This window comes from Magallana gigas, chromosome 9, assembly GCF_963853765.1.
Source record: "Magallana gigas chromosome 9, xbMagGiga1.1, whole genome shotgun sequence".
Classification (NCBI taxonomy): domain Eukaryota; kingdom Metazoa; phylum Mollusca; class Bivalvia; order Ostreida; family Ostreidae; genus Magallana; species Magallana gigas.
In genome coordinates this window covers 50,085,501-50,113,350 of record NC_088861.1, presented here as the reverse complement: position 1 = coordinate 50,113,350, position 27,850 = coordinate 50,085,501, and the positions used below count along the sequence as shown (strand labels likewise).

At 36.0% G+C, this 27,850-nt stretch overlaps 2 protein-coding genes across 17 annotated transcripts in view; one reads left to right on the top strand and one right to left on the bottom strand.

The window, feature by feature from the left end:
- The window catches only part of LOC105338968 (mitogen-activated protein kinase kinase kinase 15), a 33,418-nt gene extending 22,538 nt beyond the window's left edge, over positions 1–10,880 (bottom strand). For 15 of the 16 annotated variants that reach the window (XM_066072253.1, XM_066072256.1, XM_066072258.1 and 12 more), the window contains exons 1-21: positions 10,543–10,688; positions 10,268–10,409; positions 8,216–8,438; positions 7,698–7,873; positions 7,279–7,354; positions 7,011–7,103; positions 6,224–6,330; positions 5,956–6,004; positions 5,352–5,473; positions 5,017–5,129; positions 4,615–4,774; positions 4,351–4,432; positions 4,152–4,229; positions 3,431–3,591; positions 3,054–3,149; positions 2,746–2,833; positions 1,965–2,098; positions 1,711–1,838; positions 1,402–1,505; positions 804–942; positions 632–693 (exon numbers count right to left, since the gene is read on the bottom strand). In XM_066072253.1, the coding sequence (XP_065928325.1) occupies positions 632–693; positions 804–942; positions 1,402–1,505; positions 1,711–1,838; positions 1,965–2,098; positions 2,746–2,833; positions 3,054–3,149; positions 3,431–3,591; positions 4,152–4,229; positions 4,351–4,432; positions 4,615–4,774; positions 5,017–5,129; positions 5,352–5,473; positions 5,956–6,004; positions 6,224–6,330; positions 7,011–7,103; positions 7,279–7,354; positions 7,698–7,873; positions 8,216–8,438; positions 10,268–10,409; positions 10,543–10,561 (2,352 nt within the window). In that variant the 5' untranslated portion in view covers positions 10,562–10,688. Of the gene's footprint in view, positions 1–631; positions 694–803; positions 943–1,401; positions 1,506–1,710; positions 1,839–1,964; positions 2,099–2,745; positions 2,834–3,053; positions 3,150–3,430; positions 3,592–4,151; positions 4,230–4,350; positions 4,433–4,614; positions 4,775–5,016; positions 5,130–5,351; positions 5,474–5,955; positions 6,005–6,223; positions 6,331–7,010; positions 7,104–7,278; positions 7,355–7,697; positions 7,874–8,215; positions 8,439–10,267; positions 10,410–10,542; positions 10,689–10,724 lie in introns of those variants that run through there. The other variant, XM_066072255.1, reaches the window with a different exon arrangement.
- Positions 10,881–11,031: 151 nt separating this feature from the next.
- LOC105338971 (homogentisate 1,2-dioxygenase) lies at positions 11,032–25,914 on the top strand. The gene is made up of 16 exons (XM_066072270.1): positions 11,032–11,105; positions 13,067–13,144; positions 13,329–13,417; positions 14,460–14,565; positions 15,951–16,001; positions 17,009–17,103; positions 17,324–17,358; positions 17,482–17,561; positions 18,071–18,170; positions 18,431–18,552; positions 19,694–19,798; positions 20,287–20,413; positions 21,558–21,610; positions 21,733–21,861; positions 24,294–24,429; positions 25,068–25,914. Exons 1-16 carry the CDS (start codon positions 11,097–11,099, stop codon positions 25,121–25,123), a joined length of 1,371 nt encoding a protein of 456 aa, XP_065928342.1. The 5' UTR covers positions 11,032–11,096; the 3' UTR covers positions 25,124–25,914.
- Positions 25,915–27,850: the final 1,936 nt, after the last annotated feature.

The following is a 27,850-nucleotide window of genomic DNA, read 5'->3' as shown; positions in this document are numbered from 1 at the left end:
CACCCTTAGGTCATAAGCAATCTTTGTGTGAAGTAAGAACTTCTAATGTTTCTCCATAAGAAAGATATGGACCGGACACGAATCGAACAGACAGACGGACAGACGGACGGACGGACGGACGGACGGACAGACGGACAGACGGACGGACGGACAAGGTGATTCCTATATACCCCCCCAAACTTCGTTTGCGGGGGGTATAAATAAAACAGTTAGCACTCAAATAACATTCTGTGTAAATGTCTGTTAATGGGGAAAGAAATAACCTCAGCATTTATTGTATATTCTGTATATGTATATTCTGTATCTTTTTTTGACGAGATCAAAGAGATGCAATTGCCATTATTCTCTAATATACCACAAACATCATCATTCAGTAAATTATCAGATAAGAAATACCCCTTAGCCTCTAACTACTTTTGAAAATATGACCTCAGAACGTAAAGTTTTAAAACAATGTCAATTTTATGCCTAAAATGTTAACTTAAAAGTACCATCACAGTACATCAAACCCCTTCATGCACAAATGCTGGCCCCAGTTATAGCAAACAATTTCCTAATACATTTGATGTCGACAAGTATCAACGTTTCAATCTATACACTTCTCATAAAACACAGGTTTACATGTACATACCGGTGGTCCGTAACCACGGAGACCTTTGTCTATCACCTCAGGAGCCATGTATTGTATCGTACCTGTAACAAAATCAACAGGTAAAATCATACACAAGTCCCTTATTTACTTCTTATATCAAATTCAAACTCAATATTTCTGGAATCCACCTTCAACAATAAACAGTACTTACCAGCAAAGGTCTCGGCGCAGGGGTTGATTCCGGAGAGTCGCTTGGACGTACCGAAGTCTGAGATCTTCAGGAGGCCGCTGTACGTGTTTACCAAGACGTTATCTCCTTTGATGTCGCGGTGTACAATCTTATTGTCATGCTACAACCACAAAATAACCGACAACTTAGGACCGTGTATTATAGAACTTTAGTACGTTAAACTCCAAAACATTTAAAAAAACACATTAGTATACTTTACATTCCTGAAGACATTGTGAAACATGTCATAAAAAGAATCTCTCACGATTTGCAATGGTATATGAATTTTATCCAAATCGTTGGATCGCCAAGGCTCGGGGATAGAAAACACACAACTCGTTGGACAAAAATCATATACCATAGCAATCATGAAAGATCCTATATATATTTTTATAATATAAAAATGATTGATTTCTTTTCTACTAGGTAACTGTTTTGTAATTCAGGTTATGATAAGAATTAAAGATTTTACAGATGGTTGTAATGGTGACAGATATTATAACACCCTGTATATCTACTAGTTTTTCAGTATTATGGTACATCTATACAGTATCAGATATAAAGAACTTGGTTTATTCACCAGGTACTTGAGGCCCTCCAGGATCTGCTTGCTGTAGTAAGCGATCGTAGTTTCATTATCCTTCAGGGGGCCCCACTTGGACAGCAACAAAGCTGACAGGCTTCCTAAATACAGAAGGTTACGGCTGATGATTAATCACACACCGGCCAAAAGATCACTGGATGTTTACACACAAATGCTTCATCATGTGAAATCATATTTTCACTCAGTATAATTTCTGTCACAGATATCCATGACAATGACATTCACTTCTTTCAAACTTGTCAACAGAATGACCCTTGATCCTCATTGACCTTTGACCTTACTGACCTCCAGGCACTTGTTCCATGACGATCTTGAAGTAGCCGTCCTCACTGAGAGAGCCCAGGTATTTGACGATGTTTCTGTGACTGAGTCGACTGTGCAGCTTGATTTCTTCATGAAGAGGCTGCACTTCCCTAATTTTGAAAATTGGGCAAATTCGAGGGTAAGACATGTTCAAGTCAAAGTAAAAGAATGAAGACATACATTGTACAATGTATTTATCACCACTATGAAAGCATTATGAAGTCATAAGCCCATACTGTGTGTTTTTCTCTGGGATTTCCTTGACGGCGATCCTGACTTGTGTTTTAGTGTCACGTGCTGCGTACACCGTACCGAACGTGCCTCGCCCCAACACCACGCGCTGGTTCTTCTCGTCCAGTTCATATTGGTACTAAAAATAGACACAAACAGTTAACAGTGGAATCTACGACTAATACAGGTACTATAAATCGACACAAATAGTTAACAGTGAAATCTTCAAATCATACAGGTACTTTAAATAGACACAGACAGTTAACGATGGAATCGCCAACTAATACAGGTACTATAAATAGACACAGACAGTCAAGGGTGGAATCTCCGACTAATACAGGTACAAAAAATAGACACAAACAGTGAACAATGGAATCTCCAATTCTGGTAGTATAAATAGACACAAACAGTTAACCGTGGAATCTCCAATACTGGTAGTATAAATAGACCCAGTTAACAGTGAAATCTCCAACTACTACATGTACTATAGTCACAGACTACTCTGTCAGCATATACATATATGTTCAACATGGACTCACTACAAAAAAACGTTATTCACAATGGTTTCCATGGATAATTAAAAAGGTCCTGTTACAGGACTCATCTTCAATAAAATGTATGCTTTGTTTTCCAATTTTTCCCCCCAAAATAATTAAGTTTTTGCCTGAATTTCAACTTTCTCAATGCATTTATAACTATAATAAATTTCCCAAAATAAAAAACTCATGACTTGTGTTAAAAATCATCAGATGAGTGTCTCAGATTGGCTCATGAGTTGTCCCATACCTCTATCGAGTCATACTCGTCCACGGACTCGTCAAAGACCTGACTGTCCGCCTGGTCCTTTATCATGTCGGACACCGTCTTATAGAACCTGAAAAACAGAGTTGTTATAAGATCAATAAAAGACATAGGTCGCATCCTTACAAGGTCAGCCTCTACAAATGGAGGCCTTGTCAGACCTACCGTACTTCCCATTTTCACAATTAAAGTCCATCATTGACCCTCATAAGAGAAAAAGTTTAAATACCATTTTGGGAAGTCTAGGTAAAAATCTGGTAGAATACAAGGAGAGTCCTGGCTGTCACACTTACTGTCTTCTCTGTAGTTCTGAGGAAAAGTAGATGTGGAAATCGTCCGAGTTTTCCTGGACATACAGAAATACAGCGCGGCAGTCTCTTCTATATAAACTGAAAGAGAAAGGGAGTGGGGTTATTAAAAGCTGAACAACAGACAGAGGAGAGACAGATGGGCACTCTCAACCAAAAATATCACATATCTCGATATCTTGCATCAAAATCCTTATAAAAAACACAGAATAGGTATGATGAAGTGCATAAATACATGTATCAAAACCTCCCCATCTGATATCCCCATGACAATTCAATACACACGATAATTTATCAGGGGATGGGTGAAACTAAGATATTATTCCCGACTCCTTCGATGGCAATGGCGGGGATATCATTACCTGACTCCTTTGATGGTGGTGGCCGGGAACGTCCACTCATGGTCCTTACAACAGTCAGACTCGGGGTAATCGTGCCACAGCCGGACTTCCTTCGTTTCCTCGTCCCAGTTTATTTGGACGTAGCTCGGCATCAACACCTTGGTCGGCTCTTGTACCAACACCTGCAATTCAATTATTAATTTATCACTGATGAAAGTTATAAAATAGACAATATATCATTCAATATATCATAAGAATTTATTCTTGAATAAATGGCAATTTGGATACAAGTATCATCTGACTTTACACTGTAGATACCTAATTAAATGCGAGGAATTCATTTCCGCGTAAAATCGCGAGTAGCAACTCTCACGGATTTTAAAATCTCGCTTGTATTTTTCAGACAGTTTTGAACTATAGGAAATTTTAACCAAAAAAATGCTGATCGCGATTTTATATTCTTGCGATTTGATACAAAATACGCGGAATTAAGTACTCGGTCGCGTAATATAAGGAATTTACAGTAATTCAAGGACAAAAATTAATTCTGAACAGAGCAAGAATTATCCTTTTAAAAAATGTAGTAAAACTACAAAGAGTAAAAATTATAACAACATATGTGCTTTATGTAGATATATTAGATATACATGTAGACATGTGTGTTGATCTACATATAGACATAGATGTACACTTATAAATTCTTTAGGACCACAGTCAATACTAATAGATATGGCTGACTTACAGGGAAGGAACTGCTGGTTAACTCCTTCGGGTCCGTCTTACAGGCCTCGGCGAAAAACTCCATCCAGAAATTAAACAGCTGAAAACAGACCAGAAATGCCACTAGATCAAATTAACAACTAAAGGAAGTCAGAATGCAAAATCAATGTCTTTAAAATCTCTTTGATTGCTAGACATAAATCCTTTTTGTTTTAACCTACCTGGAGCTCTTTGGAATAGCTAGGTGTTTTCTTCTTGAACCTCATGATTAACGCAATGTTACCCACAGTAGACTTGAGGTACCTGTGAATTAATCGACAGATAACAACATTTATTTGATATCAAGTGTGTAACTTAGGAAACTTCTTATTACACAAGGCTGGCCTTTGAAGTGTTAAACTCTGAGGATCAAATTGAGAATAAAAAAGAAAATAAGATCAGGTTTGAACCAGTTTTCTGTGGAGGACTAGTTTGCCGATACTGACCAGTTTGGGGGTTCCAGTCTAAACATGCACTCTGCTGCCTGCACTGCCTTCCCATAATCCTGTGCCAGCACAGAGATCTCGAAAAACGTGGCGACATCCCAGTAATCCTGCAGGGATGTCAAACTTCCTTTCTTCCCGATCAAATTGTTCAGTACCAGACCTGACAGTGAGAGAATCTTAATGATGAATGAACATATGTCAAACAGGGCAGCTGCACAAAATATCCTTACAAAGACATTACTTTATACAAAACAAGTGCAACCAAAAGCTGCAGGAGAAAACAGTAATTCATTGGTCATTCTGTATTTTAAGCAACACATGTATGTGAATCAATTTGAAAGTAATTTTTTTTATTTAATTTAATCTCATTTATTTCTATTTATAAGATATCAATTGTCTCACCAATTCTCTGAAGCTCGGAACAGGAAGCAAAATCTTTGCCTGAGATAACTAAGAGTGTCGCTAGATTGATTCCTGCATACTCGTTGGGCTGTCTGTCAAAACCCTTCCTATACCTGCAACAGAGGTTATTCTAACTCAATTAACCTACAATCATGTTTAGAGTATATAATTTATCATTAGATTAAGGTTACTTGATTTTTAAAAATTTTAAATATTGTGGCATGGGGAAAGGATTAAATTCAACATCATGTCATTTCAAGGCAATTCTAAACGTCAAATGTTAGAGCTGTAGAAGTGAATCAGACTACGTCTATAAGACAGTATCTAGTACTGACCACTGTACAGCATTGTCCAGCATGGACCGGTCCGTGTAGTCCGAGTCTATGTACAGGTCCTTGTAGATACGCCCACACAGACACAGCATGTCCGGGCTAGGGTTCTCCGTCTGACGAATCGCCTACAAGGAGAGAATAACGGGTTAGTGGTACACTTAGTCTGGCAAACATCAAAGATTACAGAAAAAACATCAGGGTATATCTCTCACAGACATCTCTCATGATGCCAATTAATTACACATTACTTCAGTCACAGGATAATGTGAACTCATTAAATGGATCTGAAAATATTTAGAGGATATCGCTATTGAAATTGATTTGTTTCTGAGAATGTTACTGTTTTATTTAATGTGTTCAACTTGATAATAGTGGCCTAGGTAACAGATTTTCCCATGATCTATTAGGGGACTTGATTTATTTTTCAACCCTTTAAGTGTATTTTCTATATTCTGACATTAGAACATGAAAATCAAATGCAATATAATAGAGAATGTATTTCCTACATGTCATTCTAAAATTTCATCTTTAGAGCTCTCCTAGTTTACAATTCAATTTGTATATCTGACCAGAAAAGATATATATCACCTTTGACCTTTGACCTTACCTCTAAGATGACCTTGAGAGCCTTGCTTCTGTCTCTATCTCTATTTCTCCTGCAAATTATAGTTACTACATAATCAACAGACATAACAACTTGCATCATTAATCTGGTACATGGTCAACAGCCATTAATAATATGTGGGTAATGCTAGGTTACCTTCAGACTGGTAGTTACAATAAGATAAGTTTTACCACATGTCTAATGCAGAATATGTCACACAAAACTGACCTGTTTGGACCGAATGTGTAATGGTACATCACAGAGAACTTACCTGTTTAGAGCGAATGCATAATAGTACATCACACAGAACTGTCCAGTGATCTTGTTTTGAGGAATTTGCTCTAGGTCCTCTACAAGCTTCACCATGGCATCATAATTCTGAAGCAGAATAACAAAAGTTAAAAATTCCTTCCATACAAGTTAATCCAAGAAATTAAACTGCTCACATATATTGATCTACAAATCTTGATTCAATGATATTGATCTAAAGATATTGATCTATGTGTATGGATATTGGTCTACAGATATTGGTTTCGAGATATTGATCTACAGATAATGGATTATGGATAATGATTTCGAGATATTGATCTACAGATATTGATCTACGGATATTGATCTACAGATATTGATCTACAGATATTGATCTACAGATATTAATCTACAGATATTGATCTACAGATATTGATCTACAGTTATTAATCTACAGATATTGGTCTACGGATATTGATATTGATCTACAGATATTAATCTACAGATATTGGTCTACGGATATTGATTTAGAGATATTGATCTACAGATATTAATCTACAGATATTGGTCTACGGATATTGGTCTACGGATATTGATCTACAGATATTGGTCTACGAATATTGATTTAGAGATATTGATCTACAGATATTAATCTACAGATATTGGTCTACGGATGTTGATTTAGAGATATTGATCTACAGATATTGGTCTACAGATATTGATTTAGAGATGTTGATCTATAGATATTGATCTACAGATATTGATTTTCAAATATTGATTTACAGATATTGATCCAAGCTTCCACTGACCTGTGTCTCCCTCAGAGAAATGAGCATATTCATCACCACCTCCACACACAACAGTTGGGGGTCGTCCAGCCGCGTCCTCATGGCCTCCAATACCTGGAGGTCAAGGTCAAATGATATGAAATGAGGTGAAGGTTAAAGATCTCCATTAATCTTAACTAACAGGATATACAAATGACATACATTGAATTTCCCCGGAGTTTTACTGCTTCCTGTATGACTGAGATATACACAGGACCTGTTAATATTTATACTTGTATATATTGCCTACCTTGACTAGTTCCTCTCCCTTGTACTGGTCCCTGGCCTTGCGTAAGTCATTGAGGAACCTCTCCTTTATATGAACCCTGTCAGTGAACATACAATGCCTCATATGTCTCTTTTACAAATAAATGCAATGTCTCGCATACATTACATACAATATCTATTCTTTAAAAAAAAATTGGCATATACTGTAAACCAACTTTTATCCGCGACGACATCATCTTGCGATTTACTGAACATTAACTAATTTGCGACAATTAATTTTTGCAAGTAAACTTAATTTTGACCATACAACAAGGACTGGTTTGCGGCAACAAATTTTTGTCGCAATTCTCGCAATTTTTCTCACTTGCAAATAAAAAGTGTTTGCTGTATTCTTTAATATCACTAACAGGGCTTCAATAATGGTAATTTTCCCCTACTTACGTATTTTCCTTCTCCATTTCACTGAGCTTCTTTTTGAGCTGTACAAACAGGGACTGCTGTCCTTTCTCTGGGTGGACACAGCAGTTCTGGGGGAGGGTGGAGTTCTCCACCACCACACACGTCTTATTGTTGTCCACCAAGTACGGGAAAAACAGGACATTGTTACCACAGGACAGCTGGAGGTCAAATACAGACAGGGCATTCATACAGGGGGATATACAAATCAAGTGATTTTATACAGCAGAAATACACTCTCTGTTATACCAAATATACAATACATTCAGTTTATGAACAACTCTAATGGACAAAGACATAACAAGGCTTAGGGTACAAGGTTTGGGCACATGACCCAAAATTCACAAATGAACAGGAAATTAGGACCCTTTTGGGGGTTGGGGGAATGAAAGACACTGTTGAAGAAGGGGATAATAAATAGGTGCGAGGTGGGGGGGGGGGGGGGGGGGGGGGGAAGTGATACTTCCAAGTGGATGAGACTTTGGGGGAAAGGAGCTACTTACCCTGAGTGCCAGAGACTGTTCAGGATCTACATCATAATGGAGTACAATATTGAATTTCATCTCCATGCTCTGCCGGACCCCGATGTGATAGAATAGGGCCGACTGCTGGACGGGGATACTCATGTCCACGATGACCACGTCCGCATTGTAAAATAGGTCCAGGACAGAGGTCTCTCCAAAGTCCAACTTCTCAAACTGGACATTCTCAAGCTCCGCCTCCAAGCTTGTAAGAGAAGCAAATAACATCATATCAACATATGATTTATAACTCGGAGTCACAAAACGTCAGATCAAAACACAACTTTAAAAACAGGGCTGGCTAGTGGTGGCCATTTAGTTTTTGTTGCTATGTATACATGTATACATCTTTGTTACACAACAAGATCTGTATAATAATACAAGAAAATGTTCAATGGACAAAAATATCATATATATAAAAGTATAACATGTGTAAGGCATATTTGATGTGGAACTTGTTGACCACCTAGCTTCCTTAGAGACACGCTTTTGCTGATTCAATATGAATATTGAAAACCATGTATTAAAAGCATGGACATATCAAAATATTAGCAAAATTCACTTCAACATTATCTTGCATGCGACAACTGGGGTATACATGCAAGTTTTGGCAGAATAATATTTGGCAGAATTTAACAGGCATAGAATAGTTCTCAATTCAATGGCTGTTTGCAAATAAATTATCAGACATTTGGTAGGTCTGAGACAATTTGTTATCATAATTATGCTAGCCTACACAAAAAAGATTTCCAGCGAAAAAGACAATTCAGAAAGTCAAGGGGAGGGAGAGTTAAGTGTGTATTACCGTCACTGCCTCCATACTACAGGACCTCCATACTACAGGACCTTCATACTACAGGACCTCCATACTACAGGACCTTTACTGATTTAATTGTTTAGATTTTAAGTTGGGTTAGAGTTGACTGCAGTATTTGGCAGCAAATAAAAGACCTCCCGGATTCTAAGATATCGGTGAGTTTATGATGTCCGGGTTTTCCACAAAGTATTGTTTGCCAGGCATATAGTCATTGATTGGATCTATCTGAATACTACAGATATAACTGTACAATCAACTGGGGATCTGATGATTGGTCTTTAATGTATTTGTCTGCTTATTGATTTTTACCCAAGGTTAGTTTTATTTACAATGGGAAAGATTCCATTACTGGCTCAGATTGTTAATTGATTAATGCAGGTTCAGTTTAGAAATCTCCCAGATTACACTATATCACAATGTAATTCACTGGGCTATACTGTAACACACTACATAATAATGCAATACACTACATAACAATGTAACACATTAAATTGCTATGTAACACATTAAATTACTATGTAACACATTAAATTAAAATGTAATACACTTATATAAGAACGTAACACACTAATTTATAGTGTTTAATAGCTTACCTCCGACACACATAGACAACTATAGCTTACCTCTGACATACATAGACAACTAAAGCTTACCTCTGACACACTTTCTGGATGACACACATAGACAAGTTCTATAGCTTACCTCCGACACACATACACAACTATAGCTTACCTCTGACACACATAGACAACTAAAGCTTACCTCTGACACACATAGACAACTATAGCTTACCTCTGACACACATAGACAACTAAAGCTTACCTCTGAAACACATAGACAACTAAAGCTTACCTCTGACACACTTTCTGGATGACACACATAGACAACTATAGCTTACCTCCGACACACATAGACAACTATAGCTTACCTCTGACACACATAGACAACTATAGCTTACCTCCGACACACACATACCCAACTATAGCTTACCTCAAACACACACAGACAATTAAAGCTAACCTCTGACACATATAGACAACTATAGCTTACATTTGACACACTTTCTGAATGACACACATAAACAACTACAGGTGTAGCTTACCTTCGACATACATAGACAACTAAAGCTTACCTCCAACACACATAGACAACTATAGCTTACATGTACCTCCCACACACTTTCTGGATGACTCACATGGACAAGTTCTATAGCTTACCTCCGACACACTTTCTGGATGACACACAGTGCCAGCTGGCGGGATTCTTGTAGGGTCCCCGAGGCTGTGGTGGATACCTTGGGCTCCCCACCTTGTGATGACACTCTACCCCAACTGTCCACTATAGACACCACCTTCATGTCTGGTAAATACAGAAAAAGGTAAAAACAGCTGTCACAGAATCCTAATGAATGCATCATCACAAACAACAACATCAAACACAACATCAAAGGTATCACTGGCTTAGAGTCGTTTATTTTACAATTTAAATCTACCTTTCTTTGGTTTCGACATTTTCAGTAACAGAAAAGCAGCGCTTTATGACACACAGACATGCGTTTTAGCCTCGCCTGATGGCCTGAGGCATACGACGAGCATGCACACCTCAACTATTTCGACTATTTTCCAAGCATTCTTCCTGCTTATCGAAAACAAAACAAAGTGCGTCATTTCCTACCTGTTGGATTCCTAGCTGCATATGTAAAACTGTCGTATCCATTTTTGGAATTCACTTACGGGTACCTACAATATAATAATTCAAAACAATTCCCACAATGACCTCCTTTTTTGGATGATGTGAGGTGAAGGTCAAGGTTGGTATTGAAGTTTCGGGTTTTTACGCTAAAAGATATTGATGAGTACCGAAGTCATAAACTGATCATTTGAACAATTCTATTTTTTTATCTTTTGCTATTCAAAGAATGCTATTCGAAGCAAAACATCTTGTCTTATATTTTTTAAAATGATATTTGTAAAAATTAATTTATGATCCTGCTCAATCAAACGTTTGCAAAATTCAAGCGCTTTAGCGACACTGATTGATTTCGACATGGAAAAGGTACACAGACGAATTTATGGTTAAATTTTTCTCTCTTCATTACAAAATGCGAAGAATGTCACTTGTCATTGAGGATACAGTTACTTTCAAAACATATTTTTCATCTCAAATCATGCATGGTTTTTCGTGATCCTTTTTATTTCTATTATATTATAAGAAATTGATAACGACCTTGACACACTTGTAAACAGTGACCACGTCAGTCTCTTGTTTTTGACGTTTTATCGTATAAAATGATAAATACTTGCATATTCTGGAGTGTTTTTCAAATTTTGACTACGCTGATTACCACAAAATATTTTTTGTTTCATGATGTCTTAAAAAAACTGAACAGTTTTTAGAGGTGTGTCAGTTCCTAGTATTTTATTGGCTCTGTCTGAGAGGTGTGTCATCTTCTTCAATGTGAGGGTTTTTTATTAATTAGACAGGGTATTTTACTTTACCAAAAATAAGTTTTACAGTGGGACCAGGGACATGTAAACTAACTGTTATATTTATATGTCTCTGGATGCGAGCGTTGGGCTGGGTGCATTATACTATCAAATACACATCGGTATCTTTGTATAATCTGTAATTTGTTAAATTAAGAAAGGTTTACCAAATGTATTGATTTGTCAGTGTGATAGTGAGTGCAGCTACATGTTGCTCAATCACCAGCGCAAAGCAAGGGCTCGAAGCGCTCAGCTGTACCAACAAGGTGTGTGCGAAGAGAAAATTTGAACCAGCTGCACATTTATCCTGTCAAATATTTTGGCATCAGTTTTTTGTACCAACATGAGTACTCTGTTTCAGTTGGATCAGCAAATCCCTGTAAATATGTTTCCATTTCAAGCTCTCGCAAGAACCAGCTAGATAAAAATAATTCATGACTAATAAGGGTAACTATAGTCTGTCCCAAGATATTTATGCAGCACATTTGGACGATTTTTAATAAAAATACACTTACCTGTGAAAGAAGTACAATTAAAATAGTTGAAAGGGATATTTTCCAAGATAATTTCATTGACACATTATCATCTTTCACTCGGAAAAATTCACAGGGACGAAAAAAGATTCCTTACGGAGATTTATAATGGGGAATGTTTACATCTTTTCTCCATTCGGAATACACTCGGAATACATCGCGCAATATTTCAACGTTATCATCCGGGCTTGCTGCAATACAAAATCTCAGTAGACATTACATTTTTTAGCATTGTATTGAAACCTGATAAGCTAACAGGGGCGTTTTGACCGAGAAATCTTGGAAATTTTTCATACTTTTGAATGAACATGGTTTAAATCCTGAGGTATTTATAAATATCAAGCAATTAAGCCAAATGTGAATCCAAAAAATCTTGGGACAGAGTATAATATGTATAACTTAATTTACTGCTGACTCAATATTCACGGATCTATACCACATCCGACTGATCTAACCTTTAACCTCGGTACACTCTTAAAGAAATACAATCAAGTGATGTTACAGTGGTCGGCCATATGCATTATACAGGGAACTACTGGTCCAATTTAAACAGAACTGTTAATGGTCAGAATAACTTGGGCCAAAAAACTGTGTTGAAGATTAATGTGCATCTGGTCCAAATTTTTTCTTTGTACATGCCTTGATGGTAGAACTTGCCTCTTGCCAGCATACTGCGCTGGCTATAAAAAGTTAAATGCTTAAAGTGAAATTAACTCTAATGTTACAATCACTTTTAAAAGGGGTAAAAACTCTACATTGAACAGTCTTTGTCAAAATCTGTAGCACAACTATTTGCTCAATAAAAATACTGTATGAAGAGTCAATTTGAATGGTTCAAGTAGAGGACATCATGGAAAAAGTGCGCATGCATTTTAAACATAGAATTGTTCAAACATTCAAGAGTTTTACATGTTAATGGAGTTTGTTGTTCATTTTTAATCAAAATTAAACCATCATACAATTTCCTGCATCATTAAACCATAAACTGTCTTTTTAGTTGACCTACCTGAGCGGGTTTGGGAACGAGTTCTCCACAGAAGATCCCAGGTGTCCAGGGGCCTTACCTGTCGGACAGGTGAGTCTTTTTGTTGTATTCTCTTACTTCAGACAGGTGAGAATTATTGTCGTATTCTATGACTTCAGAGAGCCTACCTTTTCAATGGTCAACTTTTATAAATTGTATGGGTTTTCTTCACTTACTCGATAATATTAGTTAACTCTTACAAAGTGCACATGACGAATGATTGAACTGCTTACAGAATAATCCCCAGAAGTGCGCCTATGGATTATACGCAGAGCAGTTGTCTGGTAGTGCCTTCACAGCCCCCAGAGAAACCAACAAACGAAGGTAAGCAATCAGACAAATCTATTGAAGAACTACAGTTCAACAAAAATAATTGTAAACTCGAATGATTTGTTTGAATGTTTTAAAATTAAGATATAATAATCTTAGCTGCAATAATGTAGCCCTCTCCAATTTTTTATATTTGATGTTTACTGGAGAGGGCTACAATTCCACAGGATCTCCGTAATGGTGCAAAATTAATTTTTATTCTTGCAGCTGACTTCGGTCTGAAAAGCTCATTTTAATATTTGACTTCCTTAAGATAAAATGATTTTTTAATTCAGGTTGTACAAACTAACCGTATATAAATCAAAACCAGATAAAACACATCAGCAGGGTCTGTTTACTAAACAGAACCTAAAGCCAATATTTACAGTTTGTTTTGTTTGTTATGCCCTCCTTCGAAGAAGGGAGGGCATATTGCTTTGCTGCTGTCTGTTGGTCGGTCAGTCCACCAACAGTTTCCGTTTATTTTCTTCTCAGAGGATGAACATATTGAAATGAAATTTGGTATACAGGTTAATTATGATAATATCTAGGTCAATATCGATATTGGGTACGATCAAACAATTTTCGACAGAGTTATGGCCCTTGGACGTAGAAAAATTACAGTTATTTGCAGTTTTCTCGTTTTCTTCCCAGAGGATAAACATATTGTAATGAAATTTGGTATACAGGTTTATCATGATAATATCTAGGTCAAGTTTGTTATTGGGCATGATAGAGCAATTTTCGACAAAGTTATACCCCTTGGACTTGGAAAAATTGCAGTTATTTGCAGTTTACGTTTATTTTCTTTGTGGATGTTTCCAAGGGAGGGGGGCATAAGTGTTTCACAAACATCTCTTGTTTACAGCTTGGTTTTGTCTGTTTTCAGTTGGCTTTGTCTGTTCAAAGTTGGCTTTTTCTGTTTACATTTGGTTCTGTCTGTTTACAGCTGGCTTTATTTCCAGTTGGTTTTGTCTGTTTACAGCTGGTTTTATTTCCAGTTGGTTTTGTCTGTTTACAGCTGGTTTTATTTTCAGTTGGTTTTGTCTGTTTACAGCTGGTTATACAGGATCCGCCCCTCTGTCCTGCATCACCCCTTCAAGAAGACCGACCGAGGACTGATTACACACAACTGGGATGATATTTCCCCAAATCCTAACCAGGTCAGTAGTGCATCTACACTTTCATACATCCAATCTATTGAAAATTAGATCCTTCACGCTCTCATATTTGATATGTCACTGTGAGGGATATCAAATACGGGAGTGTGAAGGATCTAATTTTAATTAGATTGTCATACATCCGACATAACTTCTCCTGGAAATCTCTACAAACTACTGTGTAATCTAAGAGAAAGTGCTTAAGATTCTGCCCATATCTAGTGGATATCTCTTTATTATTCTCTAAACTATTGGATATCTAGTGGATATCTCCCTGAATTCTCTATATTACATGTGCTTAAATACAGGATAGCTCATGGATGTATTAATGGGCGAGTCGATCATTAATTAGAGTTCAACCCAGTAGTAAGGAAAACTTATGGTGCGCATGTCTGTGTTCGAACGCACATTGGTCGATGTCTGGTTAAAAAAATGAGAAAGATGTTAATTGGTACTCATAATTTTATTGTTCATGAAAAAAGAAGGAAAATACCTTTTAAACACATTAAATCATATGTGTGTGCACTAAAATTTAACACATTGCATGTTGTGCTCATTTAAATAAGCAAAATTTGGAGGTTTCGCTTTCCGCTGCCATCTTTAAACTACCTGACTAGAGACAGACCAGAGTCTCTCCATTGGTTGGACCACGGTTTGATTTTAGTCAGACTAAAGTGAGTTCGATCTCATTTTAGTTGAACTACGGCGACCGTAGTTTGTGATCAAACTCGCTCTATATTAATGGATATCTTGTGGATATCTCTATAATATTGGATATCTTGTGGATATCTCTATATTATTGGATATCTTGTGGATATCTCGATATTATTGGATATCTCTATATTATTGGATATCTTGTGGATATCTATATATTATTGGATATCTCTATATTATTGGATATCTTGTGGATATCTATATATTATTGGATATCTTGTGGATACATCTAAACTACTGTAGATTCCTTATGAATATTTTACCTAATAACTTGGTGTCATGATTCAATTTTTTTTGCATCAAATGGCAGGATAAAATCACTATCACCAAATTTTTATCATTATACATGTATTTTCATTTAGTTTACATCTGCCTGAAAAATAATAATGATATTTTTAAATCCGTAAGATGTGCTTGTTATGAATTACGCTTATATTAATTCCTCACATTTAATAAGGAATCTAAAGTATCCGATATCTGTTCACACCGCTAAACTGTAAACTTGACCTATACTATCGGGCCACTGATTTTCTTTTATGTAAGATTTAGTTTCAATGGACTTAAATTGAAAAGAACAATGTACATGTATTAGTTGGAAAACCGGATGTTTAAAATGTATTTCTATAATGAATGTTCACATTATTTGCATGTACGTTTGTTGATTTTGTTCCCAGATGAGGTGGCATCCATTCGATCTGCCAAAAGGAAAGAAGGATTTTGTACAGGTAAGTGTTGATACATGTACCTACAGGTAAGTGTTGATACATGTACCAGGTAAATAACTTACAGCAGAGAACCAGGGGCAAGGTTCTTAGGTATGGTGTAGTAGTTCTAATCCAACTGCAATGAGCATTACCATTAAAGAGAGATAACTCTTGCAATTAAAATTAAATGATTCCTTGCCAGTCAACTTTAATTTTGAAAAAATAGAAACTGATGACATTTGTTTGGCCTGGACAGAATTCTATCAGTGTTTGTAAAAATCCAGTATCTTTATGTTACAGTATTTTTTATTCATTATTCATTGACAAGTAAACCCTTTTTATATAGTGATTTCCTGATGTGTTTGCATTTCCCACTGAAACTAACATCGATATGAATAACCTGTTTTAAATTGCTTTACCGCCGGGTATTTTTTGACAACTTGTAAAAAAGAGTGATGAGATTTGCATCATGTTCTTAATTGTGTCTTCAAATGTCTGCACATTTTAAGTTTTACAAATCAATATCTAAAAAGCAGGAAAAAACAATAAACACAGAAAATTTTGGAAGAAAGTTGACTTCTGTTTCAATTGTGCCCCTTGGATGTAGAAAAATTCCAATTATTTGCAGTTTCCGTTCATTTTCTTTGAAGAGTATGCACATATTGAAATGAAATTTGGTATACAGGTTTATCATTATAATATCTAGGTCAAGTTTGATTTTGGTTGCGATCCAGAAATTTTCGACAAAGTTGTGCCCTTTGGACTTAGAAAAATTCCAATTGATTGCAGTTTCTGTTTATTTTCTTTGCATAGGATGCACATATTGAAATGAATTTTGGTATACAGGTTTATCATAATAATATATAGGTCAAGTTTAATTTTGGGTACGATCAAGCATTTTTTGATAGAGTTATGTGCGTTGGACTTAGAAAAATTTCAATTATTTGTAGTTTCTGTTCATTCCCTTTGCAGATGTTACCAAGGGAGGGGGGCATAAGTGTTTTACAAACACCTCTTGTTTTTTGCAGGGATTGACAACAATCTGCGGGGCGGGGGACCCCAAAGGTCGGCATGGTGTGTGTATCTATGTGTACACCTGTAACACCTCCATGGCAGAAGACAGGTGTATCTTCTCTTGCTCTCTCACTCTCATTCTCTCTCTCTTTCTCTCCTTTCTAAATATTTTTTTTCTACTATTCTAAGTACGAAATATATTTTACATCTGTATGAAAACGTGCTATCTCTCTCTCTCTCTATCTATCTCTCTCTCTCTCTCTCTGAAACAGAATATTGTAATGAAGCCTGTATTATCCAGTAACTTAATGCTGAGATTTGTTTTACAGATGCATGTATAACTCAGATGGAGACTTTCTTATAGGTGAGTTATTTAAACTAGGCTTTCAGTAGAATTCAGTTCAGTTAAAGGAAGTCCTGAAGAATGGTGTTTTGCTGATCGTTATCGTTATTTCAAGTGTTACCTGTTTCCATTCTTTGTTGACAGTTCCACAGCAAGGCCCCCTGCTCATCACCACAGAGTTTGGTAGAATGAAAGTCGACCCAAACGAGATTTGTGTCATTCAAGTAGGTCCACTGGTCTGAATGGCCAGGCTCCAGGGAGGGGCGCTCTGTGTCATGTTGTCTTATAAGAGAGGCCAGAAATTTTGGGGACATTTTGCTGTTTGAATGATTAGTAAAATTATAATTTACACTTCAGAATCATGGTTTTAGTCTATTTCTTCTGAAATCAGTAAATTTACTATATTAATAATAATATTCATGGCATAAAAAAAATTGAAATTCAAATTCAGAAGCGAGATAAACATACTAAGTATTAAGTTAAACGCAACATATTAGACTAAGAAGACATTTCAGTTAACTAATGATATGTCATTGATTTTATGATTTAAGTAGACATTTCAGTAAGCTAATGATATGTCATTGATTTTATGATTTAAGTAGACATTTCAGTAAGCTAATGATATGTCATTGATTTTATGATTTAAGTAGACATTTCAGTAAACTAATGATATGTCATTGATTTTATGATTTATCCCAAAAGAGGACTTTAGAACCTTTTTTGTGTTTGGCAGCAAGGCATGCGGTTCAGTGTGGATGTGGAGGGGCCCTCTAGGGGGTACGTTCTGGAGGTGTTTGATGGACATTTCACTCTCCCCTGTCTGGGCCCCATAGGTAAGTAGTAGAACTCATTACAGATAGTTTACAGTTCTGTTAATTATATTGAATAGGTAAGAAAACATGTTTGAATACACATGTTGCATGTTGGTTAAGGGGGAAAATAATCAATCTAACATGTGACCTCTAACTAGTTGCCCTTCATCAGTAGCAAGCTAGCACTGTACAACAGATCAAATATACCCTAATCACAGTGACCACTCATTGAAGGCTTCCCTTTGTATGTCACTGTACTGTCATGTGTCAGTTTTCTGTAGGAGCTAATGGCCTGGCCAACCCCCGAGACTTCCTGACCCCTGTCGCTTGGTTCGAGGACAGAGAGGTCAAACAGTTCACTGTCATCAGCAAGTACCAAGGACACCTGTTCTCAGCCACACAGGTAAATATAGTACACAGGTAAATAAAATACACAGGTAAGTATAGTACATAGATAAATAATGTATACAGGTAAATACAGAACACAGGTTAATATAGTACACAGGTAAATACAGAACACAGGTAAATGTAGTACACATGTAAGTACAACACACTGGAAAAACAGTACAGATATATACAGTACACAGGCGAATACAGCACACAGGTAAATACAGTACAGATGTATATACAGTTCACAGGTAAATACAGTACACACTAACTAAGGTAAATACAGCGCACAAGTAAATATAGTACCATATAGTACTTGAACCAGATGTATATACAGTACACAGGTAAATGCAGTACACACTGACAGGTAAATACAGTACAAAGGTAAATACAGTACAAAGGTAAATACAGTACACAGGTAAATACAGTACACAGGTAAATACAGTACACAGGTAAATACAGTACACAGGTAAATACAGTACACACTGACAGGTAAATACAGTACACAGGTAAATACAGTACACTGTTAGTCACAGGTAAATACAGTACACAGGTAAATACAGTACACAGGTAAATACAGTACACAGGTAAATACAGTACACAGGTAAATACAGTACATGGGTAAATGTAGTACCGGTACATATTAGGTATATGCAGAACCTGGTAAATATGGTCTAAGTGCCAGGACACCTGTTCTCACCACACAGGTAAATACAGTACACAGGTAAATACAGTACACGGGTAAATACAGTACACAGGTAAATACAACACACACTCAGGTTAATACAGCACACAGGTAAATAAATGCACAGGTCAGTATAGGACATGTTCTCAGCTACACAGATAAACATAGTTCACCTGATTCTAGCTACACAGGTAAATATTGTACACCTGATCCTAGCTACACAGGTAGGAATTAGTACAAGTACCAGCTACACTCCGTCAGGTGAATATTTATAATTTTATCAGATACTTTTTCTTTGCCAAACAGGTCAAATAGTTGTAAAAAACATGTTTTCTCTTTTATTATACATGTTCAAATTTTTAAAAAAATTCCTTCAAAAGAGATGGAGGATTTCATAAATATTTATTTACCTTTGAATCTATTAAAATTGATTAAGAGCTGCTAAATCTGGAGGCATGTTTTGTTGTTACAGACCCACTCTCCGTTTGATGTGGTGGCCTGGCATGGGAACTACTCACCGTACAAGTACAACCTGAGTCACTTCGTGACGGTCAACACGGTCTCTGTGGATCACATGGTGAGTCCCAACACACAAACTTGATACACAAATCTATGCAGACATCAGTCTACTTCATATTTACTTAGACTTACTCTATTGAACAAAGGGCAGTTAAGTTATCTTATAAGTGTTTTATTTCAGACGTATAATGTTCAGTACATCATATTTATAGTATTATCATGATTCATAGAATAAATTCCCTGGCTGTATACTTTAGATTCCTAATTAAATGCGAGGAATTAATATCTGACAGTGTATAAAATAGTGAGAAGCATATCTCACAGATTTGAAAATATTGCTTATTAGTTGTAAAGATATAAACTTCATGAAATTATCAGGCGTTTGCCTTTTTATAATCTCACAATTTGATGCAAGCAGTTGAATTGCGGAATTAGGTACTCCTGTGAAAGAAGGAATCTACAGCAATGTCAACAAATTGTTAAGTATGTAAATATAAATGATAGAGGAGACATTTGATTCATCATACATTACTATTCTCTTTGTAGGACCCCTCAATCTTCACAGTACTAACCTGTCAATCAACCAAGCCGGGTGTGGCCATCGCTGACTTTGTTATATTTCCTCCGCGGTGGGGTGTGGCAGACAAGACATTCAGACCCCCCTACTACCACAGTAAGACCTACTACAATACTAAGACCCCCTACTACCACAATAAGACCCCCTACTACCACAGTATAACCCCCAGACTAACACAGTATAACTGCCATACTACTAAAGTAAGACCCCCTACTACCACACTAAGACCCCACTACTACACAATAAGACCCCACTAATACCACAGTATAACCCCCCCCCCCCATACTACCACACTAAGACCCCTCTACTACCACACTAAGACTCCTCTACTACCACAATAAGACCCCCATACTACCACACTAAGACCCCCCCCCCCCTACTACCACACTAAGACCCCCCCTACTACCACAATAAGACCCCCCCCTACTACCACACTAAGACTCCCCTACTACCACAATAAGACCCCAATACTACCACACTAAGACTCCTCTACTACCACAATAAGACCCCCATACTACCACACTAAGACTCCTCTACTACCACAATAAGACCCCCCCTACTACCACACTAAGACTCCTCTACTACCACAATAAGACCCCCATACTACCACACTAAGACTCCTCTACTACCACTGACAGTAAAACTTCCCCTACTACCACCCAGCCCAAAGTTTGTTTACACTACAGGTTTGTAGGGATAGTGACATAGAATCCCCTGAGTTATAGACCTCATTGTTAGGTCCACGTCAATAATTATATATAGTTTATTACGTGGTATTTTTTATCATAATGTAGCATCCAATATTATGTATAATATGTATCATATGATGATTAATGGAAAGGGATGTATTATAACAATTGAAGATTGGTGAAAAGGGACTTACTGTATGATAAAATTTATAATACACCCCTAGAGTTTACAATTCTGTGGTACCATTTTAATTCGTGGGGATCAATGTTTGTAGGTAACCAAAATTGTCTTGGTTCATGGGGACGTATTTTCATTGGTTGTGTAATCATGATAATTTTGATAAATATTAAACAAATGATTGTGTATAGGTTTGTGGGGATGTAAATTCGTGGGCCAGGGTTACCCACGGAAGCCATGAACATTGGTCCCCCATGAACAATCATTATGATGATTCCACAGTGCATAGATAGATGAATTTTCAGTCTTTATTGCACAGGGGGGAAAATGATTTATGATTTAACAGTGTATTGTTTTTTTCTTTGTTCTTCAGGAAACTGTATGAGTGAGTTCATGGGTCTGATACATGGGTCGTACGAAGCCAAGGTTGGTTATCTCTTCATCCTTAAAATGATTCTTACCATCTTTAATATTTACTGCTGACAAACTTAAATATTAAGGGCTGACAATGATAAGCTATATATATTATGAGTTTTGTGTTTTTACAGGAGGAGGGATTCCGTCCAGGGGGCGCTACTCTTCACAGCATGATGACCCCGCACGGACCAGACGCAGACTGTTTCGAGAAGGCATCCAACTGTGACCTGAAGCCTCAAAGGGTGGCCGAGGGAACCATGGTAAACATCCTAGTGTCTAAATAAAACCAAATATTGATAAACAGTGCTCACTGATTGCCTAATATTAATCAGTATTGATTTTGTATGGGGAATACCATCACATTATGAAAGATTCTTTCCCTGGTTCTGTTTTGAAAACATCATTAAAATTACTGACACACAGTAAACTTACCATCATAACTGACATAGTTTTAACTAGAACTAAAGAATTACACCTTGTTAACTGGTTCTTATTACGGATAAACTGATCCCTATTATTTACATATCACATTATTGACCCATTGTAAACTGGTTCGAATAACTAACATATTGTTAACTGGTTCACATAACTAACCTGTTGTTTACTGGTTCACATAACTGACCCATTGTTTACTGGTTCACATAACTGACCCATTGTTAACTGGTTCGAATAACTAACATATTGTTAACTGGTTCACATAACTAACCCATTGTTTACTGGTTCACATAACTAACCCATTGTTTACTGGTTCACATAACTGACCCATTGTTAACTGGTTCACATAACTGACCTATTGTTTACTGGTTCACATAACTAACCCATTGTTTACTGGTTCACATAACTGACCCATTGTTAACTGGTTCACATTCCTGACCCATTGTTATTGGTAGATCGGGATTGTGTTTGAACATGGATTTATCTTTTTTCTGCAATAATAAGTAATTGATTGCAGGTTAAAGATGGTCTAGAATTCCAAACTTATATCATATCGACTCGAACTTTGAAATTTTATTTACATCACATAATAGAGAGGTTTAGCAGACCTACGTGTACTTGTACGTGTAGGTTACAAGTTAGAACTACCCATACCAGCTCAATTACTTTTCTTGTTTAGCAGTTGTAACGTGTACTTGTACGTTTAAATGTTTTAATATAATTATGGATATCCTCTCCTACTAAGCTGAGGATGTTGGTTATAAACGAAAAGTAGGAATTCTGCATGTGTTAATTTTATTAAACATCATTTATTATATATGCAAATTTTTATTTTTCACAAATTAATAAGATAACGGAGCCATTGCATGTTTTGGAGGAAGAGATGCGTGAAATAAAACTCCAATAACATATTAAACGCTAATGAAAATTTATGTTGGTAGATATCAGTATTCGCATTGAATATTCAGGCTTAAGAAAAGTTAACATATTTTTTCAAATTAATAGACAACAGGGAAACAGAGGCTACAAGTTCGACCTTACGGGTACTTTGCAATTTACACGTATGTTCATTCGGGTACATACGTGTAGAAATTCGTCATTACACAAACCGATGACGTAATGCACATATTTTCCGTTCTACACGTACACGTACACATACACGTTGGTTTGCTAAACCTCTCTAATTTTGACTGACAGCATTTGTAAATGGAAATGGAGGTAATTTTATACAAATAAACAGGTAGTGAAAATAATTCAGGCATGGGATCATGCTCATGACAAATAAAGCATCTTAATCAATTCTTAAAATATTAAGAGATTTCTACATTTGGTATGACCTAGGAACGTTATTTTCACATGAGGCATCTAACAAAGTAGGGAAATAGAAATGCTTGGCTAGATGCTAAAATATTCCTAGACTAGAATAATGTACTGTATTGATAACACATGGATAATTACTATTTTTACCCTCTTACAAGATATATGGTTCATACATTTTAAAGGGGCATGGTCACGATTTTGGTCAAAAATTATTTTTCCGATTTTAATATTTACGATGCTTCAGAAAGGCATTTCTAATAGGCAACCGAAAATTGAGTCTCATTTGTTAAGTTATAAGCTTGAAATTATTCGCTATGTAAACAAAGCGTTTGTTTACATTTTGAACATTGAAGTAAAAATTTCAGTTTTAAACCTAAAATGAATGTGTTAAAAGTTAGGAACTGTTTATCTATGCTTAAAATAAATAAAAAGATAGACAAATAAGCTGGAAAAAGATTGTTACCGGTATATGGAACCTATGTAAACAAAAACAGGGCACGAGCCTTGTTTACATGACCAAGAATTGTGAGCCCTGTATCTTGCTTATAACTCTACGAATGACTCTCAGATTTAATCTGATCATTAGAAATGCATTTCTAAAGCATTATAAATAATAAAAACATAAAAATAAAATTTTACCAAAATCGTGACCATGTCCCTTTAAAATATTTATAATCAATGAACATGTGCTGTTGAACGAAATGCTACACTAGCAATATTTAATGTACGGACCATCTAAAATCATTAGTTTAAGCAAAACATTTAGAATTTAAGAATTCACAAAGTAACTTAATTTTTGCAAAGTTCATAATTTGAGCTTTGAAAGAAAATTTATTCAAGATCTTTAACGTCAGGTTTTTATTGTTCTATTTTTAGTATATAGGCTCATGTGTCTTCATATTTGACATTGTTTACTAGTTCTGTCTACGTTTTTCAGGCTTTCATGTTTGAGTCCTCACTCAGCATGGCGGTGACAAAATGGGCCAATGAGAATAAAGTGGACGATACTTACTTCAGCTGCTGGCAGCCTCTCAAAAAACACTTCACAGGGAAACGGGGTGATGATGAGATCGGTAAATAAACTAATCAGTGAGAGATCAGTAGATAGACTAACCAATGAGAGATCAGTAGATAGACTAACCAATGAGAGATCAGTAAATAGACTAACCAATGAGAGATCAGTAAATAGATTAACCAATGAGAGATCAGTAAATAAACTAACCAATGGAAGATCAGTAAATAGACTAACCAATGGAAGATCAGTAAATAGACTAACCAATGAGAGATCAGAAATAGGTTGACTGGACGATCAGAGATACATTTAGAGATTTACTTAGTCCAATAGATGAGAGATATGTAAAAACAAAAAAAAAGTCTAACTTATTTGTGTCTTATAAATAGATTAATTAAACAATTAGTGATCAGGGCTGCATTTTACAAAAGAACTTGCGACTTCCGACCAAAAAAATGAATATTCATTAATAACAAACTGATCAATGTTTTATTGTACTATCTGTATTTAAATATAATTATGTTATCGAAATAGTTGTAAATAAATGGTTTGATATAATTTTTTTCATTATAGACCTAATTCCAAAAGACTGAAAATATTGATGACTTTGTCATAAGTTCTTTTGTAAAACGCAGTCCAGGTATTAGTTTTACTGATCAACCAGAGATAAGTACATAGATTTCTGTTGCTACTCTACAGATAATACAAATAATGGTGATGGTCCTAGCAAAGGGAAAAAGAAGAAGACAAAATAAAGAATTCAAGAGGATGGGAGGAGAGAAGGGGCTCGTGAAAGGAAGAAGAAAAAGACAAAGAATTCAAGAGGATGGGAGGAGGGAAGGGGCTCATGAAGGGAAGAAGAAAAAAACAAAGAATTCAAGAGGATGGGAGGAGGGGAGGGGGCTTGTAAAGGGAAGAAGAAGATGAGAAAGAAGAAGACAAATTATACAAAGAATTCAAGAACATTGGGGGGGGGGGGGGTTCAGGGAGGGACTGATGTTGTATAAACAATGCGTACAATCGCTGAAGAACAGTTTCAGTTGAATAACAAAGTATAATGATCTCATCACAAGTGTACCTGTGTATCCCAGATATTCCTTGTTCTCTATCAAAGTCAGAAGTCATCATGCATATAACCAGTATTACTGATGATCACTGTGCCATCACTGTGAATCAGAGACATAAATAACACAAAACACGCTAATGGCGGAGTTGCCAATCTCTGTTATTTATGTCTCTAATTGTTATTGAATCTCATAATTATTTGTTTTGATTTTTATGTATGAACCCTTACTATTAAACAGTATCTATATAAGATAATAACACATGCTGTGTAAATACTATTATATACTGAGGAATCATTAGATTTCGAGGTGGCTCAATTTTTGTGGTATTCGTGGGAAGCCTTTCCCCGCGAATTTTACATCCTCAACGAAAACAAATTTTTAAAGTGTTAGTTTTCTTCTTGAAATTGAAAACTGGTTCATCCACGAAATTACATCCCCATAAATAAGCAATAATCCTACAATCCACGAAAATTGACCCCCACGAAATTAAATGATTCCACAGTATCAGCAGAGATGCTTTTTCTCAGAGTGAGTCTTTAAAGCCGGTTGTTAAATATGCCTATATATTGTTAACCAATTTTTATTTATGTGAAAAATTTTTTTTGCAAGGTTTGTGAGAGTCTGCGTCACAGATATTTCTATCCACAAACCAGTCATGATCTGTAATCTACACCTAAGGTCATGAAAACTAGTCGCCATGAAGAAAATTTGGTTTACAGTTAACTCTATTTTATGTCATGTATGTTACTGATAAGTGACGAATCTCGGTGGAGATTAATGATAAGCAGTTTGCCTAACAATCAGAAAGGCTTGAAGTATTTTACAGTCAACAAACACATAGCTGTGTCATGTTAAAGAGTGTATAAATGATTTCATTACAACTTGATGTGCCTCTTTATGATGAGTTTTATTTAGTCATGGAGGAGATGTGAGTCTCACCACTTTGAGTACACTCAGACACTAGAGAGTAAGTCTTGTCGTATGGAAAATATTAGTGCTCAAGTTTGTGTTTTATCGGGCCATTGAATTAGTACAGTTATTATGTCTTTAATATGTTTTTATTTTTAATCTAAATATAATATAACCGACACAATTCTGACAAACAAACAGCTATCATCATGCCATGTCTACAAGACTTCAACAATAGATGTTTTATTTCTGTGACCAGCTCTGGTCCTATCCCATTGAGAAGGTTTTACACATTCAGTAGATAAGTACACGTGTATATATATATATCAGTATGGGGTACTCTGAAGTACATACTGTAGACTAGTATGTATACTGTTGAATTTTTGCAATAAACTATATGCTTTATACAAGCGGTTTTTTTTTCTTTTTGTATGTTAAGGGGTTTTTTCAACTTGATTTTGAAAAAGAAAACACCGGTTATTGAAATGGGGAAAATGGCGGGCGAGTGGGTCGGCAGCTGCCAAAAGGGTACCCTTATTTTACAGATAACTCCTTCTACAGTTTTCAAGATAGGAAGTTGTTCTTTTGCAGATCAATTGTACATATATCAGAGATGTAGATATTGCTAGGGTTTTGATTTCTGATAATTTATGAAAAAAATACTAGCTGTTGAACTTAGTCATTTTTTGGCACAATATTGCATAAAGGGTATACCCCTATTGTACGGATAACTCCTCCTACAGTTTTCAAGATAGGAAGCTGTTCTATAGCATATATCAGAGGTGTGCACTATACTAGGATTTGGATTTCTGATGATTTATGAAAAAATACCAGTTGTTGAACTTAATTCTAGTTTGCCAAGTATTGCATATAGAGTACCCAATTTCTCGTTATAGGTAGTGTTTATCAATTTAGGGTTGACATGGATTTTGGATATAGTTCACATAAACAATAAATATAAAAGAAACCCCCGTTTGCTGTCACAATGACAGCTTTACTCTTGTTTCTTATTGACTAAGTAAGCCAACTTATATGCGCCACAACTTTAGTTCGCTCACCTGAGCCTAGCCATAATTCTAATACAAGTAAGTAGAGTTGATCTAAATTTTTGAATCAAATTCAAATTTTTTTCTCCACATATTCTTTTATTGAACATTAAGCCCTTTTGGTGGTTTCAGGTTTTTTTTAACAAGAAAAGAAGACGGGGGAATAAGATGTCCATAAGATTTGGTTGTAAAACATAGTCTCAAATTTATTGATTTTTTCAGTTAGATTATATTTGATATTGTTATAATACAATTTCACAATGGGCAATTTCTAACTATATTCAGGTTTGTATACATGTACGAATGCCATGTGCGACTTTGGCTACGAATTGACGGACTATCATTATTTTTCTAAAACGTTCAATTGTTGGGATACAAAATGATATTTTTTAAAGTGTAATGGGTTATCTCTTAGTATTTAGTATAGCTGCAGCTAGCAGCTGCTATATCTTACTTGTCT

What these genes read in the sequence shown, in the direction of transcription:
- LOC105338971 (XM_066072270.1), top strand. An exon ending in TTTCCCCAAATCCTAACCAG is followed by an intron (nt 14,566 to 15,950) that starts GTCAGTAGTGCA and finishes TTTTGTTCCCAG; the next exon opens with ATGAGGTGGCATCCATTCGA. An exon ending in ACGGGGTGATGATGAGATCG is followed by an intron (nt 24,430 to 25,067) that starts GTAAATAAACTA and finishes GCTACTCTACAG; the next exon opens with ATAATACAAATAATGGTGAT.